Here is a 24,087-nt window from a genome sequence, read left to right as displayed (position 1 = left end):
GTCCATGAGGCTTCAGACACCCTGCATTAGACCATGTGTTATCTAACACTAACCACCACCTCCTCAACAAGTGCAAGTATCAATACCAACCGTGTAGAAATACTCTGTTACAAGTGAAAGGCCTGCATTCAAAATGTTTACTTGAGTAGAAGTACAATACACGTACTGGCTACGATAATAAAAAAGACCACGTTTTTGAAAATCTACAAGTGCTCTACAAGCTTTGCGGTGCAACACGTTCCGAGCTTGTAGATCTGCTATTTCCGAATAGCCTACAAGTATAAAATGGCGTGTTTTGCATTCATAATCAAAATCGGCAAAGTAACTCAAAGTCATTGTAGTGGATTAAAAAAGTACAATATTTGCCTCTGAGATGAGGTGGTCTGGAGTGGAAGTATTAAGTGTAAAAAAAAATACTTAATTACTTTCTACCACTGCTCCTCACTAACAACTCCATCAGAGAGAGAGAGCGAGAGAGAAAGAGAGCGAGAGAGAGAGATGCAGTAGGACGGGCATGTCAGGGCACGCCGTGTGGTGCCAACCACGCAGGTCGTGGCGCGGTGCCAACCTATTACCAAAACACTCTTAAAGGAGGAGTTCACCCAAAAAATGACTAATTTTCTATCAATTACACACCCCATGAAGCCTTGATTTCATGGATTTATTTTTGTTTTTGTGGCATTCTTAAGACAATAATTTGATGACCGTGTGTATTTCCGGTAGGAGACACAAATAATCTACTTTGTGTCTCCTACCGGATACATTAGCCGGTAGGAGACGGGAATCAAATTATTAGCTTAGGAATGCGACAAAAACTAAAAAGAATCCATGGATTCAAGGTTTCATATGATAGAAAATAAGTCATTTTTTGGGTGAACTCCTCCTTTAACTGAAGCTTTGAGTCTCACAGTGATGTCAGCTTTCACTGTCCTCTCTCTCTCTCTCTCTCTCTCTCTCTCTCTCTCTCTCTCTGTCTGTCTCTCTCTCTCTCTCTCTCTCTCTCTCATGCCATCTCGAACCATGCACTTTTGCACAGGCTCTTTTCCATTGGATGAATTTGGTATCCCGACCTGAAAGTGTCGAGTGGCAGTTCGATCGGACCAACAGTTTCAGAGAACAGAAAAAGCAGGTATATTAGTGTCTGTCTGAACTGTGTGTGGAGGACGCACCACTTCTTCTCCCTTTTCCACCAATATAAGACGTTTCTTTGCATTTCTTCCCACGGGCTATGGGTTCTCATGTCGCGGTAGCAGTCTGAGGACTGCTACCGCGACATGAAGGTACGTGAAGGTCAAAGGACGTGAAAACGAGCGCTTCCCAACTCTGACACTAACAAAAATAATCACCTGCACGGAATGTATTGACAGAAAGTAGCTCATAACATCTATTTTTATGAAGCAAAAACTCTGCAGATAGAAAAGAGGATAATTCAAGCTTATGTTGGTGAGTTTAACGTTGTGTAATACAATCAGAAAGGACTTTTCTGTTTGGATGTATGGGCTGTCAAGGCCAGGAAGTAGTTTTTTTGCCACTCAGTAGGCGTTCCCGCATAACGTCCTAATAGCCTCTATCTATATATCTATATCTAGGAAGGGAACTAGTCCGTTAAAGAGGGAATCGTTAATGAATTAGAGTCTACTAGCCTTAAAAGGATCCTAAGCCTAATGTCTGTGTACATGAAGTGGTGGGCTCATCTAAATGGACAACTTAATGTAGTTACTGTGAGGGGGGGTCAAGGACACATCCAGCTGCTGTAGCACCATCTCCATTGATACGCTCAACGGCCGTGTGTGTGTGTGTGTGTGTGTGTGTGTGTGTGTGTGTGTGTGTGTGTGTGTGTGTGTGTGTGTGTGTGTGCCAACATTTTTGCCCTCATGTGAGGCAACTGTGGTGATCAGTGGTGGAAATTAAGTTAAGTACATTTACTCAAGTAGTTGTATTGCATTTACGGTTTAAGTACAACTTTGAGGTTCTTTTAATTTACTTGAGTATGTCCATTTTGCAATACTCTGTACTTCTACTCCACTACATCTCAGCGGCAAATATTGTACTTTTTACTCCACTACAATTATTTGAAAACTTTAGTTACAAGTTACTTTGTCGATGTAGATTATTAATAACAAAAAAAACATACATTAACCACTTAAGCCCCTTTTAATATTCTGCAATTTGAATCTACAAGCGCATCACCACACGTGAGCTTGTAGATCTTTTAGATATGAGAGCTTGAAAATATGCCATTTTGCACAGAAAAAAAAAAAATTGTGAATACAAGCCGTTTTACTAACTTGTAACATTGCGCTACCGATACTTTTACTTCAAGTTACAAATCTGAGTACCGGTACTTCTTCCATCACTGCTGTTTATGCAACACAGGAGAGAAGAGGTTAGTATTTAGTTTGGATCAGGTAAGAGTCAGCTCGCTAGACAGGTTAACCGTTAAGGGTTTTGTTAAATGGTTTTCTAGCTAGTAGATAGATAAATAATCGTTGTATTGTACTTGGATCAGGTTAAGGGTCTGGTAGCTAGACAGGATAAGGGTTTTGTTAAATGGTTTTCTAGCTAGTAGATAGATAAATATCTTTGTGTTTAGTTTGGATCAGGTAAGAGTCAGCTGACCAGACAGGATAAGGGTTTTGTTAAATGGTGTTCTAGCCTGTAGATAGATAAATAATCTTTGTATTGTACTTGGATCAGGTTAAGGGTCAGGTAGCTAGACAGACAGACAGACAGACAGACAGGTTAAAGGGTTTGTAAATGCTTTTCTAAACAGCTTTGGGGATCGTCTTAACCCATTAAGACCGGGAACGCATCTGTGTCATTATTTATTTTAGCTATAGCCATTATTTTACACTTTGGCTATTCAAAAATAGCAGATATACAAGCTCATAGCGAGTGCCGCGCTACGAGCTTGTAGATCTGCTATTTTTTGAAAAATCGTGAAAATGTGTGCAAATCTTTGAATATGTATATTTTTTTAAGGCAACATTAGTAACTCAAATCTTTGCTTCTGGGGGTCCCTGGAATAAAATATTTTTAGATGGGGTCGACGGCCAAATACATATAATTTTGGGGGTCCTTGACATGAAAAAGTTTGAAAACTACTGATATAGAAACATACGTTTTTCTAAAAAAAACTTTTAGGATTTAGAAGACATTTGTAGAATCCCCCAGAAGCAAAGATTCTCTTTAAAAAATATATATATATAATCAAAGATTTGCACAAATGTTCACGATTTTTCAAAAATAGCAGATCTACAAGCTCATAAGATCTGCTATTTTTTAATAGCCAAAGAAATCTAAAATGACACAGACGCGCTCCCGGTCTTAAAGGGTTAATAAGGAAGTGTCTTCTTTTGTCATTGTTTTATTTAGTTCTTTGCTTTGGCAGCCGGCGGGTCGTCCTGTCCCGTTCACAAAGTGCACTCTTACCCAACACACTGATAAAATGACACACACTGTTTTCCTCACACTTCAGTCTGTTGTTCCATAATAGAGTACAGAAGTCCTGACGTCACTCGTTCATCCCCTGGTTCGTAAAGTAATGTCTCTATGGAGAATAACATTGGGTCATCTTAGAGTCGTCTCATATAAGAATTGTGGTCCAAAAATAAACAAACTGTCTCAGCGATATTGTCAGGGAGGAGGCTCTGTATCGTTTATGATAGTCAGTCACTCATATTTGATACAGTCCGTTTCTGGCGAAAATTTTACTAATTTGGCGGAAGTAACATTAGCGACAAGAGTCAAACCGCCGGGGTCATTTGTTTATTTTTGGAACACAGTTCTTATTTGACGCGATATTAAACACGTCTATGGGGATTCAGAGCGGGGGGGGGGAAACGGCGACCCCGGTAGGATGGGTAAATTACGTCAGACTCTAAATCTGTAACGTCATCGTCACCCATCAGTGCCGCGTCTCGTCCGTTACGCCTAGATTTGGACCAAGAGCTATAGAGCAAGGGTTCCCAAACTGTTCAGACCCACAACCCCAAAATAAATCATATTTCAAGTCACCAAGTGCTGCGCTACGAGCTTGTAGATCTGCTTTTTAAAAACAAATCTTGACCATTTTGTGCAAATCTTAAGAATATATCTTTTTTTTAACACATTAACCGCCAAGAACGTAGTCCTACGGGCCGTTAAATCCAACTGTTAAGCGCCGAGACCGTAGCCCTACGGGCTGTGGTGCTTTTTCCTTTTTTTCGATCTTTTTTTTTTTTCAATTTTCCAGGGGGACCATTTTCAGTGTAACACCACCCGAAATCGACCGGAAGTGCGATCACGTTTTTTGTTTCCCGTCTGCCTTCATTCTAAGTCGTACACAAAAAGCCCTGTAAAACCTGTAATGGGACATGTAGTTTTTCATCCTCGCATTTCCCATGTTAACATAAACGATCAGAACTCAAACATGGCGGCTCCGTTTGACACGCGGTCTCGACGAGTAGACACCAGGACATGTGGACGTTGTTTACAAACATTGGATCGGGCAATCTAAAGGATTTTAACGGGGCCTATGGCGACCTGAAAAAAACAAAAAACAACAATAAAACCTTGGCACTGGTGAGTACATTATGAGATTAGCCCTTGGCGGTGGATGTGTTAAGGGGGGGTCCCTAGAACAACATATGTTGATGGGGATCGGCGCTATGAGCTTGTATATCTGCTATTTTTGAATAGCCCAAAGAAATCTAAAATGACACAGATGCGTTAAATGGGTTAATGTGGCCAGTAGAGCCTCCACCTTCAATTCACCTGCTTCAGCTTCATAACAACTATTAAAACCTCACAGGAAAACAGAGCCAACATGACGCTATGTTTACGGAGGGTCACCGGCTGTGTTTGACGCAATGAGGACTTGGGTCGTAAACTCTCAGAACAAAAGTACAAAACTAAATTAAAAGGTAGTGCAAGTGATTGTACGCTGATTACAAGTGAGTGCCGCGCTATGAGCTTGTAGATCTGCTATTTTTGAAAAATCCTGAACATTTGAATATATGTTTTTTTAAAGCAAACATTTCTAACTCAAATCTTTGCTTCTGGATGTCCCTGGAAGAAAATGTACAAATGTTCACGTAACAAATATATATTCAAAGATTTGCACACATTTTCTAACCTGACACCGTCAAATGGAAGAAAGCTTGCGACACACATTTTGTTTCACAGCGTACTTGCATCTGAGACTCCGGGCGCAGAATCGATGACAGACAGTTTTTCTTTTTTTCAAGCTACTAGGCAGGTGATTGGAGCCGATAGCAGCCGCTGATTGGTTCGGACACGCAGTGTTCGGCCATCTCTACTCCCTTCGCAATCCCAGACCTCCCTGAAATCAAATGCAAATGAGATTTCCGGAGGGAGGGGGTTTACCAGGCTAAACATTTTCACGATTTAAAAAACAATAGCAGATCTACAAGCTCAAAGCGTGGCACTCGCTGCCGCTCTATGAGCTTCCAGATCTGCTATTTTTGAATAGCCAAAGAAATCTAAAATGACACAACTTTCAATCCCTATATTGGGCATAAAAATTGTCAAGAAATTGCAGATCTACAAGCTCACAACACGTCGCATTAATGCTAGTATGTTGCAGGGACTTACACCAACCAATCAAACCCTTGATGCTGAGTGCCAAGCAAGAGAGGCATTGGGTCCCTTTTTTATTAATAGTCTTTGGTATGACCCGGCCCGGGAATCGAACCCCGACTTCCCAATCTCTGGGCGGAGACTCTAACCACAAGTAGTGCTGCACGATTCTCGCTCAAATGTGAATCACGATTTTCCTCCATAAGAATTGAGATCACGATTCTCACACAATTCTCTTGGAAATATAAAAATATTAAGCAAAAAAAAAAAAAAAAAAAAATGGGGAAAAAAATCGTATAATAATTTAAAATCGAGATTGCATAGGTGTCTGAATCGAGATCACGATCTTTTTTCGATTAATTGTGCAGCACTAACCACAAGGCCACTGAAATTAGAGCTGTCACCATCCTAATATTCTAGCTGACTCTGACCATTCATTGTCGTACGAAGAATTGTGTTTTTGGCATTGAACGTAGGAACATATGAATAAAGATTACAATTATTTTAGGCTTCATAAACACAAATTGCACAGGGCGGATATGCCAAATAACTTCAATAAACTGTGTAAAGAAATGACTGACATTTAACAATTCTATCAAAATAGTAAACAAAATATCCGATCTACAAGCTCACAATGTGTTGCGTGGCATTGGGACTCGTTGTGAGCTTGTAGATCGGCCATTTTCAAAATGTTTTCTTTATAAATGTAAGAAAATGTGTCAACGTGGAAAACATGATGACGATTATGCAAATAAATAAATGTGTTCATCTCAAATTATCACGATTATTAGGCGATTATGATGTAATAATTATGACAGGCCTAACTACAAAGTACGTGAATGTTTTTTTTTTCAATGAGTACAGTGAATGCAGTGCATCAGCGTGCTGGTGTCTGCGTGTGCGTGTGTGTGTGTGCGCGCGCGTGCGTGTGACTGCAGGATATCAACAGCTCCATCTAACGATGGACAAAGATCTGGGAAAAAATCTATTGCAAATCTTTGCTTCTGGGGGGGTCCCTGGAACAAAACATTTTTGAGATGGAGGTCGGCGGCACAAATACACATAATTTTGGGGGTCCTTGACATGAAAAGGTTTGAGAACCACTGATATTATAGACACTACTGGGGTTAGGGTTCTTTGTCCGCCGCTGGTCAACAGATGACAGAACCTCACTTTTTCCTCTCAGCCCTGCACTTTAAAGTCCCTCTTCCTCTCTCACTTAGTTTACGGTCAGCCACTCACAACTAAACACAAACACGTTTGGTGTTACTATACTTGAGAGGACATAGTAGAGTATACATTTTAGGACAGCTTTTTAACGTTCAGTGTGTTGCTCAAGGGCACTTTGATCATGAAGCCAGTAGGAGGAGGAGCCCCGGGATTGTCAGGAAGCTGCTCTACGTACCTCCACATTTACGTACCTCCAGAGCCTTAATGGAGTCAGTGGTCAAATATCACACATATAATTTATAACGCATTCAATGCGGGAACGCATCGGTGTCATTTTAAGATTTGAGCTACATTATTTTATACTTTGGCTTTTCAAAAATAGCAGATCTACAAGCTCACAGCACTGCTATTTTCTTTCAAATCTTGAACATTTGTGCAAATCTTTGAATACATATTATTATTTTTTAAAACATTTTTAACTCAAATCTTTGCTTCTGGGGGTCCCTGCCCTGGAACAACATACTTTGATGGCGGTCGGCGGCCAAAAACATCATTTCGGGGGTCCTTGACAAGAAAAAGTTTGAGCACCACTGATATAGCAACAGAAAACTGTTAGGATTTAGAAGACATTTGTCAAATGTTTGACAAATGAACAACATTTTGACAAATGACAAATGGTCGCTTAAAAAAAATATATATATATTCAAAGATTTGCACAAATGTTAACGATTTAAAAAAAATAGCAGATCTACAAGCTCATAGCGTGGCGCGTGTGTGTGTGCGTGTGTGCGTGCCATCACGCACACACAACCAAACCGCATGTTTCCCAGCACACGGCAGACAGGTCGACGACAACAACAACAACAGCAACAATAACGTCACAGCCGCTGATCCCTAAATTGAGCAGCAGGCGTCTCTACAGTCATACATACGTGCGGTTGGTCGGTCGGTCACCGAGAAGCCCTTCACGGGACACATCACGCCTCCATCATCATCATCATCATCATCATAACGGCCCATTGGACAGACACGCCGTGACACTCACCAGGCACCGGCTTTATTTTGGCTTCACAAGCCACCATGCAAGATAAATGGCAGGTTGGTGTTCTACTGGGGGCATGTGTGTGTGTGTGTGTGTGTGTGTGTGTGTGTGTGTGTGTGTGTGTGTGTGTGTGTGTGTGTGTGTGTGTGTGTGTGTGTGTGTGTGTCAACACTAGAGCCGGAAGCACAGCCAGAAAGACCCGTATACAATGCCCAGTGACAACAAGCATTGGCTGGGCCCAGGCTGGGCATTTCTACAATTTAACCCTTAAAAGGGGGTTCAATTGTAGAGCTTGTAGATCAGCTACAACATTGGTTCTCAAAGTGGGGTCCGGGGACCCCCAGGGGTCCTTGGAGGGGTACCATGGGGTCCCCAGCAAAATGTGTTAATATAGCATCACAATCATTTTAACCACTTTAACCTAGTTATACTTTGGCTATTCAAAAAATTGCAGATCTACAAGTGCCGCGCTATGAGCTTGTAGATCTGCTATTTTAGAAAGATTGTGAACATTTGTGCAAATCTTTGAATATATATATATTTTTAAAACGAACACTTGTAACTCAAATCTTTGCTTCTGGGGGGGTCCCTGGAATAAAATATTTTGAGATGGGGGGGGTCCGCAGCCAAATACATATAATTTTGGGGGTCCTCGACACGAAACAAGTTTGAGAACCACTGAGCTACAACGTATCCAGCCCTGTGTCATTTGCCACGGTGCCGTTTGTTGTCGTCTTGGTGGCGGACGTGCGTTGGTTGAGCTGGTTTGTGTGTCGCTGTGCGCTCACTGCGCTGACAACGGCCGAGGCGTGGGAACGGCCACCAATCGTGCGATAGGAACGCGGCCAATGAAGGATTAAGGCAGAAATAACGTGCCACAGCTACTTAGCATCATATCACACACACACACACACACACACACACAGTCAGGATCAAATAGGTCCCGTTGTCGCTGTTAACCCTTTAAGACCGGGAACGCAGCATCTGCGACTTTTTTTTATTTCTTTGGGCTATTCAAAAATAGCAGATCTACAAGCTCATAGCGCGGCACCGAGTGCCGCGCTATGAGCTTGTAGATCTGCAATTTTTTTTTGTAATCATGGATTTTTTGGGGGCAAATCTTTTGAATATATATATATTTTTAAAGCATTTTTTTTTACTCAAATCTTTGCTTCTGGGGGATTCCAAAAATGTCTTCTAAATCCTAACAGTTTTTTGAAAAACCTTATGTTGCTATAATAAGTGGTTCTCAAACTTGTTTCATGTCAAGGACCCCCACGATGATATGTATTTGGCCGTGGACCCCCATCTCAAACTATGTTGTTCCAGGGACCCCCAGGAAGCAAAGATTTGAGTTAAAAATGTTCACTTAAAAAAAATATATATATGCACACATTTTCACGATTTTTCTAAAATAGCAGATCTACAAGCTCATGAGCTTGTAGATCTGCTATTTTTTGAATAGCCAAAGCAATGTTATAATGACGCAGATGCGTTCCCGGTCTTAATGGGTTAAAACATCCAAATCAGCAAGTAGTTCATCAAGTATATCCACTGTGTTAGTCGGCCTTATGGCCTCAGGGCGTTTGCTAGCTTCTTAGCCTCCTCTCCCTGTCGGAACAATGTGTCTCCTCTGTCAACGACAATGGAGATCCATCTTCTGAGCAGATCGTTTAGCACAAAGAACTGACAAATGGGACCAAGTGGTGGAAGAAGTACTCAGATATTTTACTCGAGTAAAAGTATCAATACCACAGTATAAAAAAATACTCTGTCACAAGTAAAAGGCCTGTGTTCAAAATGTTACTCGAGTAAAAGTACAAAAGTATTGGCATCAAAATGTACCAAAAGTTAAAGTACTAGAATGTTTGAAAATAGCCGATCTACAAGTTCACAAAGTGTCGTTTCGGTCTTTCGACCTTCCTCAGAGTCATGTCATGACTCTGAGGAAGGTCGGAAGACCAAAACGTCAGTCATTACTTTACTTAAAAAGCTTAAATTGTCCGTGCTGCTCCAGTGTTCTTCTCTTATGCATCTATTGTCCCTTGTGACCCTTGTGACGCACCGGACTGGCCGTTCAAGGCTGAGGCGCAACAGTAGAATCCCTTTGTTTACAATATTTGTCTCTGAGATGTAGTGGAGTAGAAGTAAAAGTACAGAAAATTTGGAAATAATCCAAGTAAAAATACCAAAACAATGTACATAATAACCTATCCCTATTTTGAGATTATAGGTGAAAATCTTCCCAAAATGTCACTTTAAAATATCTACAAGCTTGATGTGGCGTGTTGTGAGCTTGTAGATTCATTTTTGTATTGTGATTATTGCATGCCCCTGTTGTGTGATGCAGCATAAAACAGGGCTTAAAAGGTAGGGTAAGTGATATTTTTTGGTTAAAACAAAAAAGTATTTTGTTAAAAGGTTAAAGCACTATATTCTGATTCTGAGTAATCATTGCTATAGAGTGTTTGTTCAGTAACAGATGTCTCCCCGTCTCTCCAGCTCTTTAATAAACAGAAAATACATTTTCCGGTAGGTGTCAAAATCTCAGCCAATCAGGAGAAAGTACCCATTTTTAAGCTTAATTTGTATAGTTTTCCAGTTCCAATTTTGTCTGCTAATGTTTTTGTGCCATCACTTCCAATTTCACTTGTTTAATCTATATCCTGATTGAGTTCTCTGTCCTGGTTGGATAAAATTGGAAATGAAACTGAAACGAAAATGCATTTTCTGTTTTATAAAGAGCTGGAGAGACAAGGAGACTCCTTTTACTGAACAAACACTCTATAGCAATGAGTACTATCAGAATATAGAGCTATTTAACACTTATTTTAACCAAAGAAAATCACTTACCCTACCTTTAAGCGGTTAATTGATTCATAGCGATAGAAAAAGAAAACAATCAACAGTTGCATCCCTGCAACGCGCACGCACGCACGCACGCACGCACAACACACACACACACACACACACACACACACACACACACACACAGAGATGTGGTGCGTTGTGAGCTTGTAGATTCATTTTGTATTGTGATTATTGCATGCCCCTGTTGTGTGACGCAGCATAAAACAGGGCTTAAGCGGTTAATTGATTCATGGATCGATAAAAAAAAGTGCATTAAAAAAAATCACGCTTCTTGATTATTCGATTAACCCATTAAAACCGGGAACGCATCTGTGTAACCACTTTAACCATTATTTTATACTTTGGCTATTTTTGGGGGGAAAATCTTGAAAATTTGGCCAAATCTTTGTATATATACATTTCTAAAGCGAAAATGTTTAACTCAAATCTTTGATTCTGGGGATTCCACAGATGTCTTCTAAATCAATGGTTCTCAAACTGTTTCATCTCAAGGACTCCCAAAATGATATGTATTTGGCCACGGACCCCCATCTCAAAAATATTGTGTTCCAGGGACCCCCAGGGGCAAAGATTTGAGTTAAAAGTGTATATATATTCAAAGATTTGCACACGTATTCTAAAATCAAAAATCAAGCAGATCTACAAGCTCATAGCGATAGAAAGCAATCAACAGTTGCATCCCTGCAACGCAGCGTTGATGCACGCACACACACACACACACACACACACACAGGTCAACCAAAACAAAGCAGAAAGTGTGTAGTCAACAGTTGTGGCGTGAGGGTCAGATTAGATTCACATTGTGTTGCATCCCAGCAGAGTTCAAACACAGATAGGACGGCCTCTACTAGCTATACTGCCTGCTGTCCATTGTTACAGGGTGCCGTGTTGTCGTTAGTGGTGTAAAAGTAACTAAGTACACTTACTCAAGTACTGTACTTAAGTACACTTTTGAGGATTTTTTTATTTCACTGGAGTATTTCCCATTTTCAGTGCTACTACTCCACTAATACGTCGCAGAGGCAAATGTTGTACTTTTACTCCACTACAATTATTTGACAGCTTTAATTACTTTGCAGATTTAGATTCTTATCACAAAACATACAGTAACCACTTATACATTACACCTATATACATTTCGGCCATTTGAAAATCGCAGATCTACAAGCTCGCGACGCATTGTGGGCTTGTAGATCTGCTATTTTCAAAACAAAATGTATATACATTTATGCATTTTGTCCTTGGGACAGTATGCACAATGAGTACTTTTACTTTTGGTACTTTAAGTATATTTTGATGCCAATACTTACAAAAATGTGGATTACCGGACTTTTGCTTGTAAGTAACAGAGTATTTCTACACTGCAGTATCGATACTTGATGCTAAATGTGAGTACTTTTTCTACCACTAGCTATACTGCCTGCTGTCCATTGTTACCGGGTGCTGTGTTGTTGTTAGCCTAGCACCCACACAGCACCCACACAGCACCCACCATCACCGATAGGCTCACTGACCACAATGGAGTCAACACTGGACTCAGAAAACAATCACTGGACAGACAGGTCGCAATGTCACCACTACAAACACAGCAGTCAACTTACTGCACACTGCACTGTTTTTGAGAGTGTACAACGGGTCCATTTGGTTCCATTTGTACACTCTCAGAGTTACAGACTTGTAAGGGTCCATTTGGTTCCATTTGTACACTCTCAGAGTTACAGACTTGGTCCCTAACTATCTATCATTTAGCTGGGGACCCCCTGGAACCATCTCGAGGACCCCTGGGGGTCCCCGGACCCGACTTTGACAACCAATGCACTGGACTAAGGAAGATGTGGATCAGTGTAGATGGTTCACTGACCCTCATCACACTAAACACCAAACTCACCAACAACCTTTTTATTTTTCCCACCATGTGAAGCTGGCTACGGTCCGCGAGAAGGCGGCCGGGAATTCTAAGTTTATGGATTGTACCATATTACGCACAGGCAACGTTGAGTAACTGTGTTTTTTCACGCTAGTGAAACACTAAACAGGATTATTATTTCATGTCAACATTCAAGTACAACTATCAGAAGATGTAACTCAGGTAAAGTAATGCGTAATTACATTAAGTTTAACTAAAGTTTTCCACCTGTCCAAAGTCATTTCTCATACAGACATAGCGTCAAGACGGTCATCAAGGCTAATAACACAGACATAATGATTTTTTAATCATCCTCTCCTTGTTAACTGATTCACTGCCAATCACGTAGATCTACGCGAACCTATTTAAAGCCGCCACGTGCCAATCGCGTAGATCTACTTTATTTATTTATTTATTTTTCCAATTTGACCTAAAGACCAAGGAGATATGATTTTTCGAAGATCTAGACTCCTATCCACTTCCTTGTTAACTTAAAACTTAAAAATTCTGTATCTCGGCTCCTGAGAACTTTCTTTTTTTTCAATGAAAAACTCTGGCAGTGGCTAAAAAAATATGAAAATACCTCTGGCAGTTAATGGGTTAATATATCGCCATTTAGGGCAATGATATAACATTATGTAGTGATATGATAACATATAAATAGCAGCCACCAGCCAGTCATCGACTGCCAGTCAACCGTCTTCTGTGTTTTGGTACGAATGATGAGCGTAACTAAATGCATGTAAGGGTCCATTTGGTTCCGAACTATCAATCATTTATTTGTTCCCCTGTAACACCCCAAAGGACTTCATTTGGGGGTCCTTGACATGATGATGAAAACGTTTGAGAACCGTTGATTGGTGGAACACACTTGGAACAGAGCAGGTACAAACAGACTATAAAAGAGTACAGCCTCCTGGTGCTGCTGTCAAATACTAGAGTACATAATAACCTGGGATTCAATCCAGGAACGCTGTGTCATGTTAGATTTATTTGGCTACTCAAAAATAGCAAATGCTATTTTTGTGAAAATGTGTGCAAATCTTTGAATATTTATATATTCTTTTTACTCAAATATTTGCTTCTGGGGGTCCCTGGAACAAACTATTTTGACATGGGGGGTCCGCTGACAAATACATAGCATTTTGGGGGGTCCTTGACATGAAATAAAGTTTGAGAACCACTGATATTATAGCAACATAAGAGGTTCTTCAAAAAAGAAACTGTTAGGATTTAGTAGACATTGTAGAATTCCCCAGAAGCAAAGATAGAAAGAGAGAAAAAACATATAACATTCAAAGATTTGCACACATTTTTACGATTAAAATAAATAAATAGCAGATCTACAAGCTCATAGCGCGGCGGCACTCTGTGCTCTCTTTCTTTAGCACTTGTAGGCTAATCCCACAGCGACCAGACGACCAGCCTGCATCTGGACTTGTCATCAGACCCAGATCTCACACACCACCACACCTCCTAGACCAACGGTTCTGAACCAGTGGTCCGGGGACCACCAGTGGTCCTTGAGGGGGGTACCAGGGGGTCCCCAGCGAAATGAGTTAACATAGCGTCACGATCATGTTAACCACTTAGCTTTGGCTATTCAAAAATAGCAGATATACAAGCTTGTAGATCTGCTATTTTTTTTAGAAAAATCTGGAAATGTGCGCAAATCTTTGAATGTTTATATTTTTTAAAGCGAACATTTTTTAAGTCAAATCTTTGCTTCTGGGGGGTCCCTGGCACAAAACATTTTCAGATGGGGGTCCGCGGCCAAATGTATATCAATTTAGGGGTCCTTGTCCTGCACCAATCAGCAGAGGTCAAACACATGGAAAGGGAAGGACAATACATCTAGTCTAGGGCTGAGCGACATGATCACCATTATTTCAAACATTTTGCCTCCATTACAATTGACGGGCAATTGTATAAAGTGAAAAACCATCTACAAGCTCACAACGCATCGCGATGTGATGCATTGTGAGCTTGTAGATCAGCTATTTTCACCATGTCTGAATGCCGCCATTGTACACAAAGCATAATTAAGTACTAGTTAGACTTAGACCATTGGTTCTCAAAGTGGGGTCCGGGGACCCCCAGGGGTCCTTGGGGGGGTACCAGGGGGTTCCCAGCAAAATGATTTAATTTTGCATTCAATTCAGTTTAACCACTTGAGCCCGATATACATTGGCTATTTGAAAATAGCCGATCTACAAGCTCACAAGGCGTCGCTTTGCGACGCCTTGTGAGCTTGTAGATCGGCTATTTTCAAAAGAATCTTGCAAAATATTTTAACATTTGGAATATTTTTGAAACATTTGAACACAAATCTTGTATGGGGGGTCCCTGGCACTAAATATTTTCAGACGGGGGTCTTTTTACTATATATTTTTGGCCGAGACATTTCCAAAGGCGTATAAAATTGAACGGGGAAGTCGCGATGACATTTTTATTTTATTTTTTCGTGGAAGCACAGTGAAACCCTCAGTGATTAGCAACCATCGGGGGATCGACCATACTGGAGATAAATATTCTGTGACTACTTGAAAAAGGTAAGAAAATCGAAAAATCGCTGGCACAGTTCGCAACTATTGTTTTTATTTAATTGGCACTGAATGAGTGAAGTAGGTCAGAGTCAGTGGGTGTCATCACTCGATCAGTTGATAAACCAATAGGTAGGCTGCATTCTCTATGGGAGATTCCACTCCAAAAGAACTAAATAAGAATCACATCAATTAAGGGGCCATAATAGGCCATAATAGGTTCAAAATTTATAATTTTGGTTCCCACAATTAAATGAACATGTCAATGAGCACAAAGTGAAAGTGAAAGCAGTGCTCTTTAGATTGAATTCAGTGTTTTGGTTTTCCTTTTGAGAGGCACAGGAGTTACAGTAGGTGATTAAGGACCAATTTAAGGACCAGGTGTGAAAGCAGCGTTATGTTTATGTGACCAGTGCAATCAGAATATGTGTCACTAAGAACATATATAATCGTGATAAATAATCTAAATATGATGAATAAATCGTGATTTTTGCCATAATCGTGCAGCCTTTCTGTCCTGCGTGATGTCTTGTTTCCTACACGTATTTGCCTGATGAAAACCTAAAAAGGTCAAAACGTCGCGCCAGTAATAAAGTAAGTTTTTTTAGAGCTTCAAAAACAGGTGTGCGCGTGTTTTATCTTCTCCTCGTTTCCAGCACAAACATACTTATTTCTGCCGTTCCTGACATAAACATAATAGGTCTGATTAAACGCTTTTCTCATGCCGTTAAATTACATCACAGACTCAAACTGCTAGAAACATCAATCTGACATAATCTTCACGAAAATGGAATAATGGCTTTAATGATTAAATGCCGTCCATAAATGGTATATATGGGTATCATAGTGTTACTCCATTAAGACCAGGAACACATCTGTGTCATTTTAAGATGTCTTTGGCTATTCAAAAAATAACAGATATACAAGCTCATGTACTGTAGATCTGCTAGTTTTTGAAAAATCATGGAATATTGGTGAAAATCTTTGAATATAAAAACATATATATACACATTATATATATATATATATATATATATATATGTTTTAAAGCGAACATTTTTAACTCCAATCTGTGCTTCTGGGGGGGGGTCCCTGGAACAACATATTTTCAGATGGGGGTCCACGGCCAAACACATATAATTTTGGGTGGTCCTTGACGTGGAAAAGTTGGAGCACCACAAATTTTACAAATGTTGGCTTTAAAAAAATATATATATATATTCAAAGATTTGCATACATTTTCCACCCCCACAAACTAGACATCCAACAAGCTCATATTGGCCGATTTCTATTTTTCCATTTTTTTTCGCCCAGGTCCTCTGTGTGCCCCAACTTCTGATTGTCTCCCACAAAGTGTCCCATGGCTAAAAACATTGGCATACTAATAATTGGTACAAATGTGATTATATTGTAATGGCAGCACTGACATATAATACCAGCATTATGCCACAGGTACAGTTGATCACTTTAAGACGGTGGTTCTCAAACTTTTTCATGTCAAGGACCCCCAAAATTAATACATATTTGGCCGCGGACCCCCCATCTGAAAATATGTTGTGCCAGGGACCCCCAGAAGCAAAGATTTGTGTTAAAGATGTTCACTAATGTTCAAGACTTTGGAAAAATAGCAGATCTACAAGCTCATAGCACGGCACTCGGTGCCGTGCTATGAGCTTGTAGATCTGCTATTTTGAGCTTGTAGATCTTAAAAGGACAACTTCATTTTTTTACAGCCAAGGTTTATGTTTTAGCTTGTAATTAAAGTAAATAAAAGATGAGGGTTCATTTGTTTTCATTTACTGCTTTCTATAGTTTTAGCAATTTTCACGATCTTTTTTTACAGTGGGCGGGGGCATTCGGGCAGGTGGTTAATAATATGTATTTTTTTACACAATAACCCGGCAATTTCTTTATTATTTACAGTAGCTCTTCTAGCCCCCAATAACTCACATCTGGCCATCTAAGACCACAGGACCTTTTTTATTGTGTAAAAAAATACATATTTAGCCTATATAGACATATATAGGCATATTTAGCCTATATATGTCCTATATAGACATATATAGGCCTATTTAGCCTATATATGTCCTATATAGACATATATAGGCCTATTTAGCCTATATATGTCCTATATAGACATATATAGGCATATTTAGCCTGTAAATGTCCTATATAGACATATATAGGCTAAATATGTCTTTTCTTTTACACAATAAAAAGGGTCCCGTGGTCTTTGATGGCCAGATGTGAGTTATTGGGGTGAGTTATTTAGCCACCTGCCCGAATCCCCCCGCCCACTGTAAAAAAAGATCGTGAAAATTGCTAAAACTATAGAAAGCAGTAAATGAAAACAAATTAACACTCATCTTTTATTTATATTAATTACAAGCTAAAACATGACCCTTGGTTGTAAAAAAAAAAAAAAAAGCTGTCCTTTAATGGGTTAAAGCGTCCAGTGTGTGTCAGTCAGCTGGCTGCCAACACACACCCACACACACACACACACACACTATGCCATACACAACACACCCACACACACACTATGCCAAGGCCTCATACCCACACTCACTGTGGATACACAACACACACACACACACACACACACACACACACACACACACACACACACACACACACACACACACACACACACACACACAGAGAACATCTTAGCCTTTCCACTGGCCCTACAAACATGTCATCTAGATCATCATTGGTTCTCAAAGTGTGATCTTTGGGGGGGGGGGGGGGGGTACCAGGGGGTCCCCAGCTAAATGAGTTTATATAAATAGTCAGTGTTAAATAGCTCTATATTGTGATGATAGTAATCGTTGCTATTGTGTGTTTGTTCAGTAGCAGAGTTAAATAGCTCTATATTGTGATAGTAATCGTTGCTATAGTGTGTTTGTTCAGTAACAGTGTTAAATAGCTCTATATTGTGATAGTAATCATTGCTATAGAGTGTTTGTTCAGTAACAGTGTTAAATAGCTCTATATTGTGATAGTAATCATTGCTATAGAGTGTTTGTTCAGTAACAGTGTTAAATAGCTCTATATTGTGATAGTAATCATTGCTATAGAGTGTTTGTTCAGTAACAGTGTTAAATAGCTCTATATTGTGATAGTAATCATTGCTATAGAGTGTTTGTTCAGTAACAGTGTTAAATAGCTCTATATTGTGATAGTAATCGTTGCTATAGTGTGTTTGTTCAGTAACAGTGTTAAATAGCTCTATATTGTGATAGTAATCATTGCTATAGAGTGTTTGTTCAGTAACAGTGTTAAATAGCTCTATATTGTGATAGTAATCATTGCTATAGAGTGTTTGTTCAGTAACAGTGTTAAATAGCTCTATATTGTGATAGTAATCATTGCTATAGAGTGTTTGTTCAGTAAGAGTGTTAAATAGCTCTATATTGTGATAGTAATCGTTGCTATAGTGTGTTTGTTCAGTAACAGTGTTAAATAGCTCTATATTGTGATAGTAATCATTGCTATAGTGTGTTTGTTCAGTAACAGTGTTAAATAGCTCTATATTGTGATAGTAATCGTTGCTATAGAGTGTTTGTTCAGTAACAGTGTTAAATAGCTCTATATTGTGATAGTAATCGTTGCTATAGTGTGTTTGTTCAGTAACAGTGTTAAATAGCTTTATATTGTGATAGTAATCATTGCTATAGAGTGTTTGTTCAGTAACAGTGTTAAATAGCTTTATATTGTGATAGTAATCATTGCTATAGAGTGTTTGTTCAGTAACAGTGTTAAATAGCTCTATATTGTGATAGTAATCATTGCTATAGTGTTTGTTCAGTAACAGTGTTAAATAGCTCTATATTGTGATAGTAATCATTACTATAGTGTTTTTTCAGTAATAGTGTTAAATAGCTCTATATTGTGATAGTAATCATTGCTATAGTGTTTGTTCAGTAACAGTGTTAAATAGCTCTATATTGTGATAGTAATCATTGCTATAGTGTTTGTTCAGTAACAGTGTTAAATAGCTCTATATTGTGATAGTAATCATTACTATAGAGTGTTTGTTCAGTAACAGTGTTAAATAGCTCTATATTGTGATAGTAATCATTGCTATAGAGTGTTTGTTCAGTAACAGTGTTAAATAGCTCTATATTGTGATAGTAATCATTACTATAGAGTGTTTGTTCAGTAACAGTGTTAAATAGCTCTATATTGTGATAGTAATAATCATTGCTATAGAGTGTTTGTCAGCTTCAATGTTCTAGAGTTCCACTTCCAGTTGTGTCTACTCATTCCTTTGTGTCATCACTTCCAATTTCAATTGTTTATCCTGTAGGAATTCTCTCTCCTGATTGGATCAAATTGCTAACCCGACATGAAAATGTATTTTCCGTTCACTAAAGAGCTGGAGGGATGGGGAGAGACCCCTGTCACTGAACAAACACACACACTACAGCAATAGACTACTATGGGAATATAGAGATATTTAACGCATTCAACCCGGTAACGCATCTACAAATGTCTTCTAAAGTCCTTACAGGTTTCTGAAAAACCTATGTTGCTATGATATCAGTGCCAGTGGTGCTCAAACTATTCATGTCAAAGGACCCCCAAAATTATATGTATTTGGACGCGGACCACCATCTCAAACTATTCAGTTCCAGCGACCCCCCCAGAAGCAAAGATTTGAGTTAAAAAAAAATCGCTTTAAAAATATATATGTTCAAAGATTTGCACACATTTTCACAATGTTTTAAAAAAAATAGCAGATCTACAAGCTCATTACGCGGCACTCGGTGCCACGCTATGAGCTTGTAGATCTGCTATTTTTGAATGGCCAAAGTACAAAATAATGGTTATAAATCTAAAATGACATACGTTCCCAGATTGAAAGGGTTACTAACACTCATTTTAACAAAAACACATAGCGTACGTACACCACCTTTTCATTTATAAAGATTATATACCATAAAGGCATAATGTTCTGTCGTGCCTTCTTACCACAACAAAAGAAAAGTCATTCCACCGGGCCTGACATAAACAAGCAGCCATGACTAATGGTTATAGTACACTCATTTCTTCTTTCCATTCTCATTCCTCTAAAGTCAAACTTAACAACTATAACGGTGTCTGACTCGTCTTTTACTTGCCTTTAGACTAAACAAAAAGGTCAACAACGACAAAGAATACTCTTTTTTTTTTTATTAACTTAGGCAGTTTTGTTGGTGTTTATGTTTGACTTTGATGGTTGAACATGACTCAAGGTGACAAAAAAAAATTGCAACTCGGTAAAGAAATGTTGTTAATGTATCGACTTGTGCTCTAATTCAGTGTGTTCTCAAAGTGTGGGGTCCTGGGGGTCCCCAGCTAAATAAATGACTGCTAGCTAGGATTAGGAACGAAAAATGTACCCTTTACACAGAGGCCTCTAACTCAGAGTGTACAAAATGGAACCAAATGGACCCTTGAGGGTCTGTAACTCAGAGTGTACAAATGGAACCAAATGGACCCTTGAGGGTATGTAACTCAGAGAGTGTACAAAATGGAACCAAATGGACCCGTGGTTCCATTTTGGTTCCATTTTGGTTCCATTTTGGTTCCATTTTGAACACTCTCAGAGTCAAATAAACAAGAGAACCAAGCACTGGTGTTGTAATTAGCCTAGTTAGCTAACAGTAGCTTATGTTTAGTGGAGTGCTGCTAAACCCTCCCTCCCTCTCTCTGTCTGTCTGTCTCTCTCTCTCTCTCTCTCCCCATACTGTATGTCGTAGCAGACAGTATATTAATAACAACCCTTCTTTCTCTCTGTCTCTCGCTCTATCTCTCTCTCTCTCTCTCTCTTGCTCATACAGTATATTAACATGAACCCTTCTCTCTCTCTTCATACAGTATCTCCTTCAGTAGCAGACAGTCTCTCTCTCTCTCTTTCTCTCTCTCTCTCTCTCTCGTATATTAAAATAAACCCTTCTTTCTCTCTGTCTCTCGCTCTATCTCTGTCTGTCTCTCTCTCTCTTGCTCATAGGGTACAATAGTATAAACGCTTCTCTCTCTCTCTCTCTCTGCTCTTCAAACAATCTCCGTCAGAAGCAGACAGTATACATTAATATCTCTCTCTCTCTCTCTCTCTCTCTGAACCCTTCTTTCATCACAACACACCAGGCCGCTTCCACCCAGCATCAGACAGACAGACAGACAGACAGACAGACAGACAGACAGACAGACACACAGCTTCTGTTTGGTAAAACAAAAAAACACAAATACACGTTTTGTTGTTGTTGGACATTATTCTGCTGCTGTAGTGTGTAATGACTGACTGACTGACTGACACCCCCGCACCACAGCACAGCAGTGTCATCAAAAGAGAGTGTGTGTGTGTGTGTGTGTGTGTGTGTGTGTGTGTGTGTGTGTGTGTGTGTGTGTGTGTGTGTGTGTGTGTCTCTCTCTCTCTCTCTAAAGCCTGAAGGCCCCACTGTCATCCCCGGCCCAGAGGATTGAACCCACTGCCGCCGTTACCCTCTCTGTCTGTGGGAAGAGAACCAGCATTAAGACCCCCTCTCTCTCTCTCTCTCTCTCTCTCTCCTCCTTCCTCCTCCTGGCATGGCTGTACGGTGGTCATCATCGGGGTGTTGTGTTGGTGGTGGTGGGGGGGGTCCACCAGGCAGGAGGAGGGAGGGAGGGAGGGAGGGAGGGAGGGAGGGGGGTGTTATTATGGTGGTGGTCAGGAGGAGGAGAGCCTTACCTTGGCCTTGGTGATGATGTGCGTCGCCAGCTTGACCACGGCGAAGTTCCCCTTGCCGATGGTCCGCTCGATCTCGTAGGAGCCCACCCGGGCCGGGGGAGGGGGGTTCGGGTTCCTAACGGGGGCCGCTAGGGCCTGCTGCTGCTGCTGCTGGGGGCCTCCGGGGCCACCACCACCACCACCGGGGGAGGAGGCCGAGGAGGAGACCGAGGCCGGGTGAGGGTGAGGGAGGCCCGGGTTGATAGGAGGGCCTTGGCCGCCGGTCGTGGCAGCGCCGCTGCTGATTCCCCCACAGGGGGAGGAGGGAGGCGGCGTTGGCTGCTGCTGCTGCTGCGTCGTCGCTCCTACGGTTCCTCGGTGTCCTACTCCCTGGTGGAGGAGGTGGGAGTGTTGGGGGGTCCCCCCTACCATGGTGGGGGTCCCTCCTGCCTGCTGCTGCTGCTGCTGCTGGTGGGCCTGAGAGCCGTTGCCGGGCCGGAGGATCGATCCCCCGGGCCCGGAGCCCGGGGCTCCTCTGGCCTGGGCAGCAGCGGCGGTGGTCGCTCCGCTAGACACGGCCGCCATCTTGTCCTCTCTCTCTCTCTGCGGAGGAAACAAACAAGCGGAGAGGAGGAGGAGAGGCGCGGGCACGAGGGGAGCGAGGCGCGGGCACGACGCCCCCCAGCCGGTCGTTGCCAGGTTTTGAAAACAAACAAGCAAGCAAGCAGCCATGGTGGGAAAAAGTACTCAAATTCTTTACTTAAAGTAAAAGTACCAATACTGCAATATAAGAATACTCTGTTACAAGTGAAAGTCCAGAATTAAAAATGTACTTGAGTAAAAGTACAAAAGTATTGGCATTAAAATGTACTTAAAGTACCAACAGTAAAAGTACTAAATATTTGAAAATAGCAGATCTACAAGCTCACAACGCGTCACGATGCGAGGCGTTGTGAGCTTGTAGATCGGCTATTTTGAAATAGCCAAGGTATAAAATAGGGCTAAAGTGGTTAATGTATGTTTCATTATATCATAGTTTATATCTGCAAAGTAACTAGTAACTAAAGTAAATGTAGTGGAGTAAAAGTACAATATTTGCCTCTGAGATGTAGTGGAGTAGAAGTAAAATTATTGGAAATTGGAAATACTCAAGTAAAGTAAAAATACCTCAATATTGTACTTAAGTACAGTACTTATAGTAAATGTAGCCTACTCAGTTACTTTCCACCACTGCAAGCAGCCAGTGTTAATTGTGTTGACTAAGACTAAAAGACTTAGATGTTGATATTTAGTCGACTAAGACTAGACTAAGACAAAACAATTTCAGAAGACTAAAATAGGACTATTAAACTAAATGGTGTGTTATTCAAAAGACTAAGACTAAATCATGTGCTGTCATTAACACTGCAAGCAGCCTGAGGTCTTAAATCATTGAGCCTCAATTTCCCCCCCTTTTTTTCTACTCACCAGTGGTGGAAAAGGTACTCAGATATTTTACTTAAGTAAAAGTAGTAATACCACAATATAAAAATACTCTGTCACAAGTAAAAGGCCTGTGTTCAAAATGTTACGTACATTAAAAGTACAAAAGTATTGGCATCAAAATATACCTAAAGTACCAAAAGTAAAAGTACTAAGGTGTTTGAAAATAGCAGATCTACAAGCTCACAAACGTGTCGCCATGCTACACTTTGAGAGCTTGTAGATCTGCCATTTTCAAATAGCCTATGACATGTATAAAACAGGGCTGAAGAGGTTAATGTATGTCTTATGATGTAATAATGTAGATCTGCAAAGTAACTAGTAACTAAAGTATTCTAATAATTAAGATAAATAAGAGCCCACCAGCAGCTGTTGCCATGTTTTTGCAAACAAACAAGCAAGCCCCAGGTCTTAAATCGTTGACCCTCAGCCAGCCATGCAAAATATAAGGTGCTTACCCGCTTGCCCCAAATGTTAAATAGAAGTCCGGCGTGTTTGTGCAATGTATTAGTCCATATTATTCAATAAAGAAGTGTTTTAATCCCGTCTGTGGCCGATTCTGTTGGAAGTTCCAAATGGACGGTAGTGACAGGGCGCATCTGGTGAAAACCGGAATTACACTCGATGTAAACATGAAGTAAACGAGGGGGGGGAATGGCGTTCGGCCAGAGACGGGATTAAAACACTTCTTTATTGAAAAATATGGACTAAAACATCGCACAAACACGACGGAAACCTTGCATTTGTATATGTTTGGAGAAATACGGGCTTTGTTGGAGCTGACATTCCAGGGTGAACT

The 24,087-nt window shown here is 40.4% G+C and overlaps 1 protein-coding gene across 1 annotated transcript in view; it reads right to left on the bottom strand.

The window, feature by feature from the left end:
* sik3 (SIK family kinase 3) overlaps positions 1-22,390 on the bottom strand; it is a 111,896-nt gene extending 89,506 nt beyond the window's left edge. Inside the window, 1 exon segment of the mRNA XM_080428934.1 lies at positions 21,828-22,390. Coding sequence (XP_080285060.1) covers positions 21,828-22,238 — 411 coding nt within the window. The 5' untranslated portion in view covers positions 22,239-22,390.
* Positions 22,391-24,087: the final 1,697 nt, after the last annotated feature.

This window comes from Gymnoscopelus braueri (assembly GCF_963280865.1).
Source record: "Gymnoscopelus braueri genome assembly, chromosome: 5".
In the NCBI taxonomy this organism is placed as follows: Eukaryota; Metazoa; Chordata; class Actinopteri; order Myctophiformes; family Myctophidae; genus Gymnoscopelus; species Gymnoscopelus braueri.
This window is presented reverse-complemented; position numbering and strand designations above follow the sequence as displayed.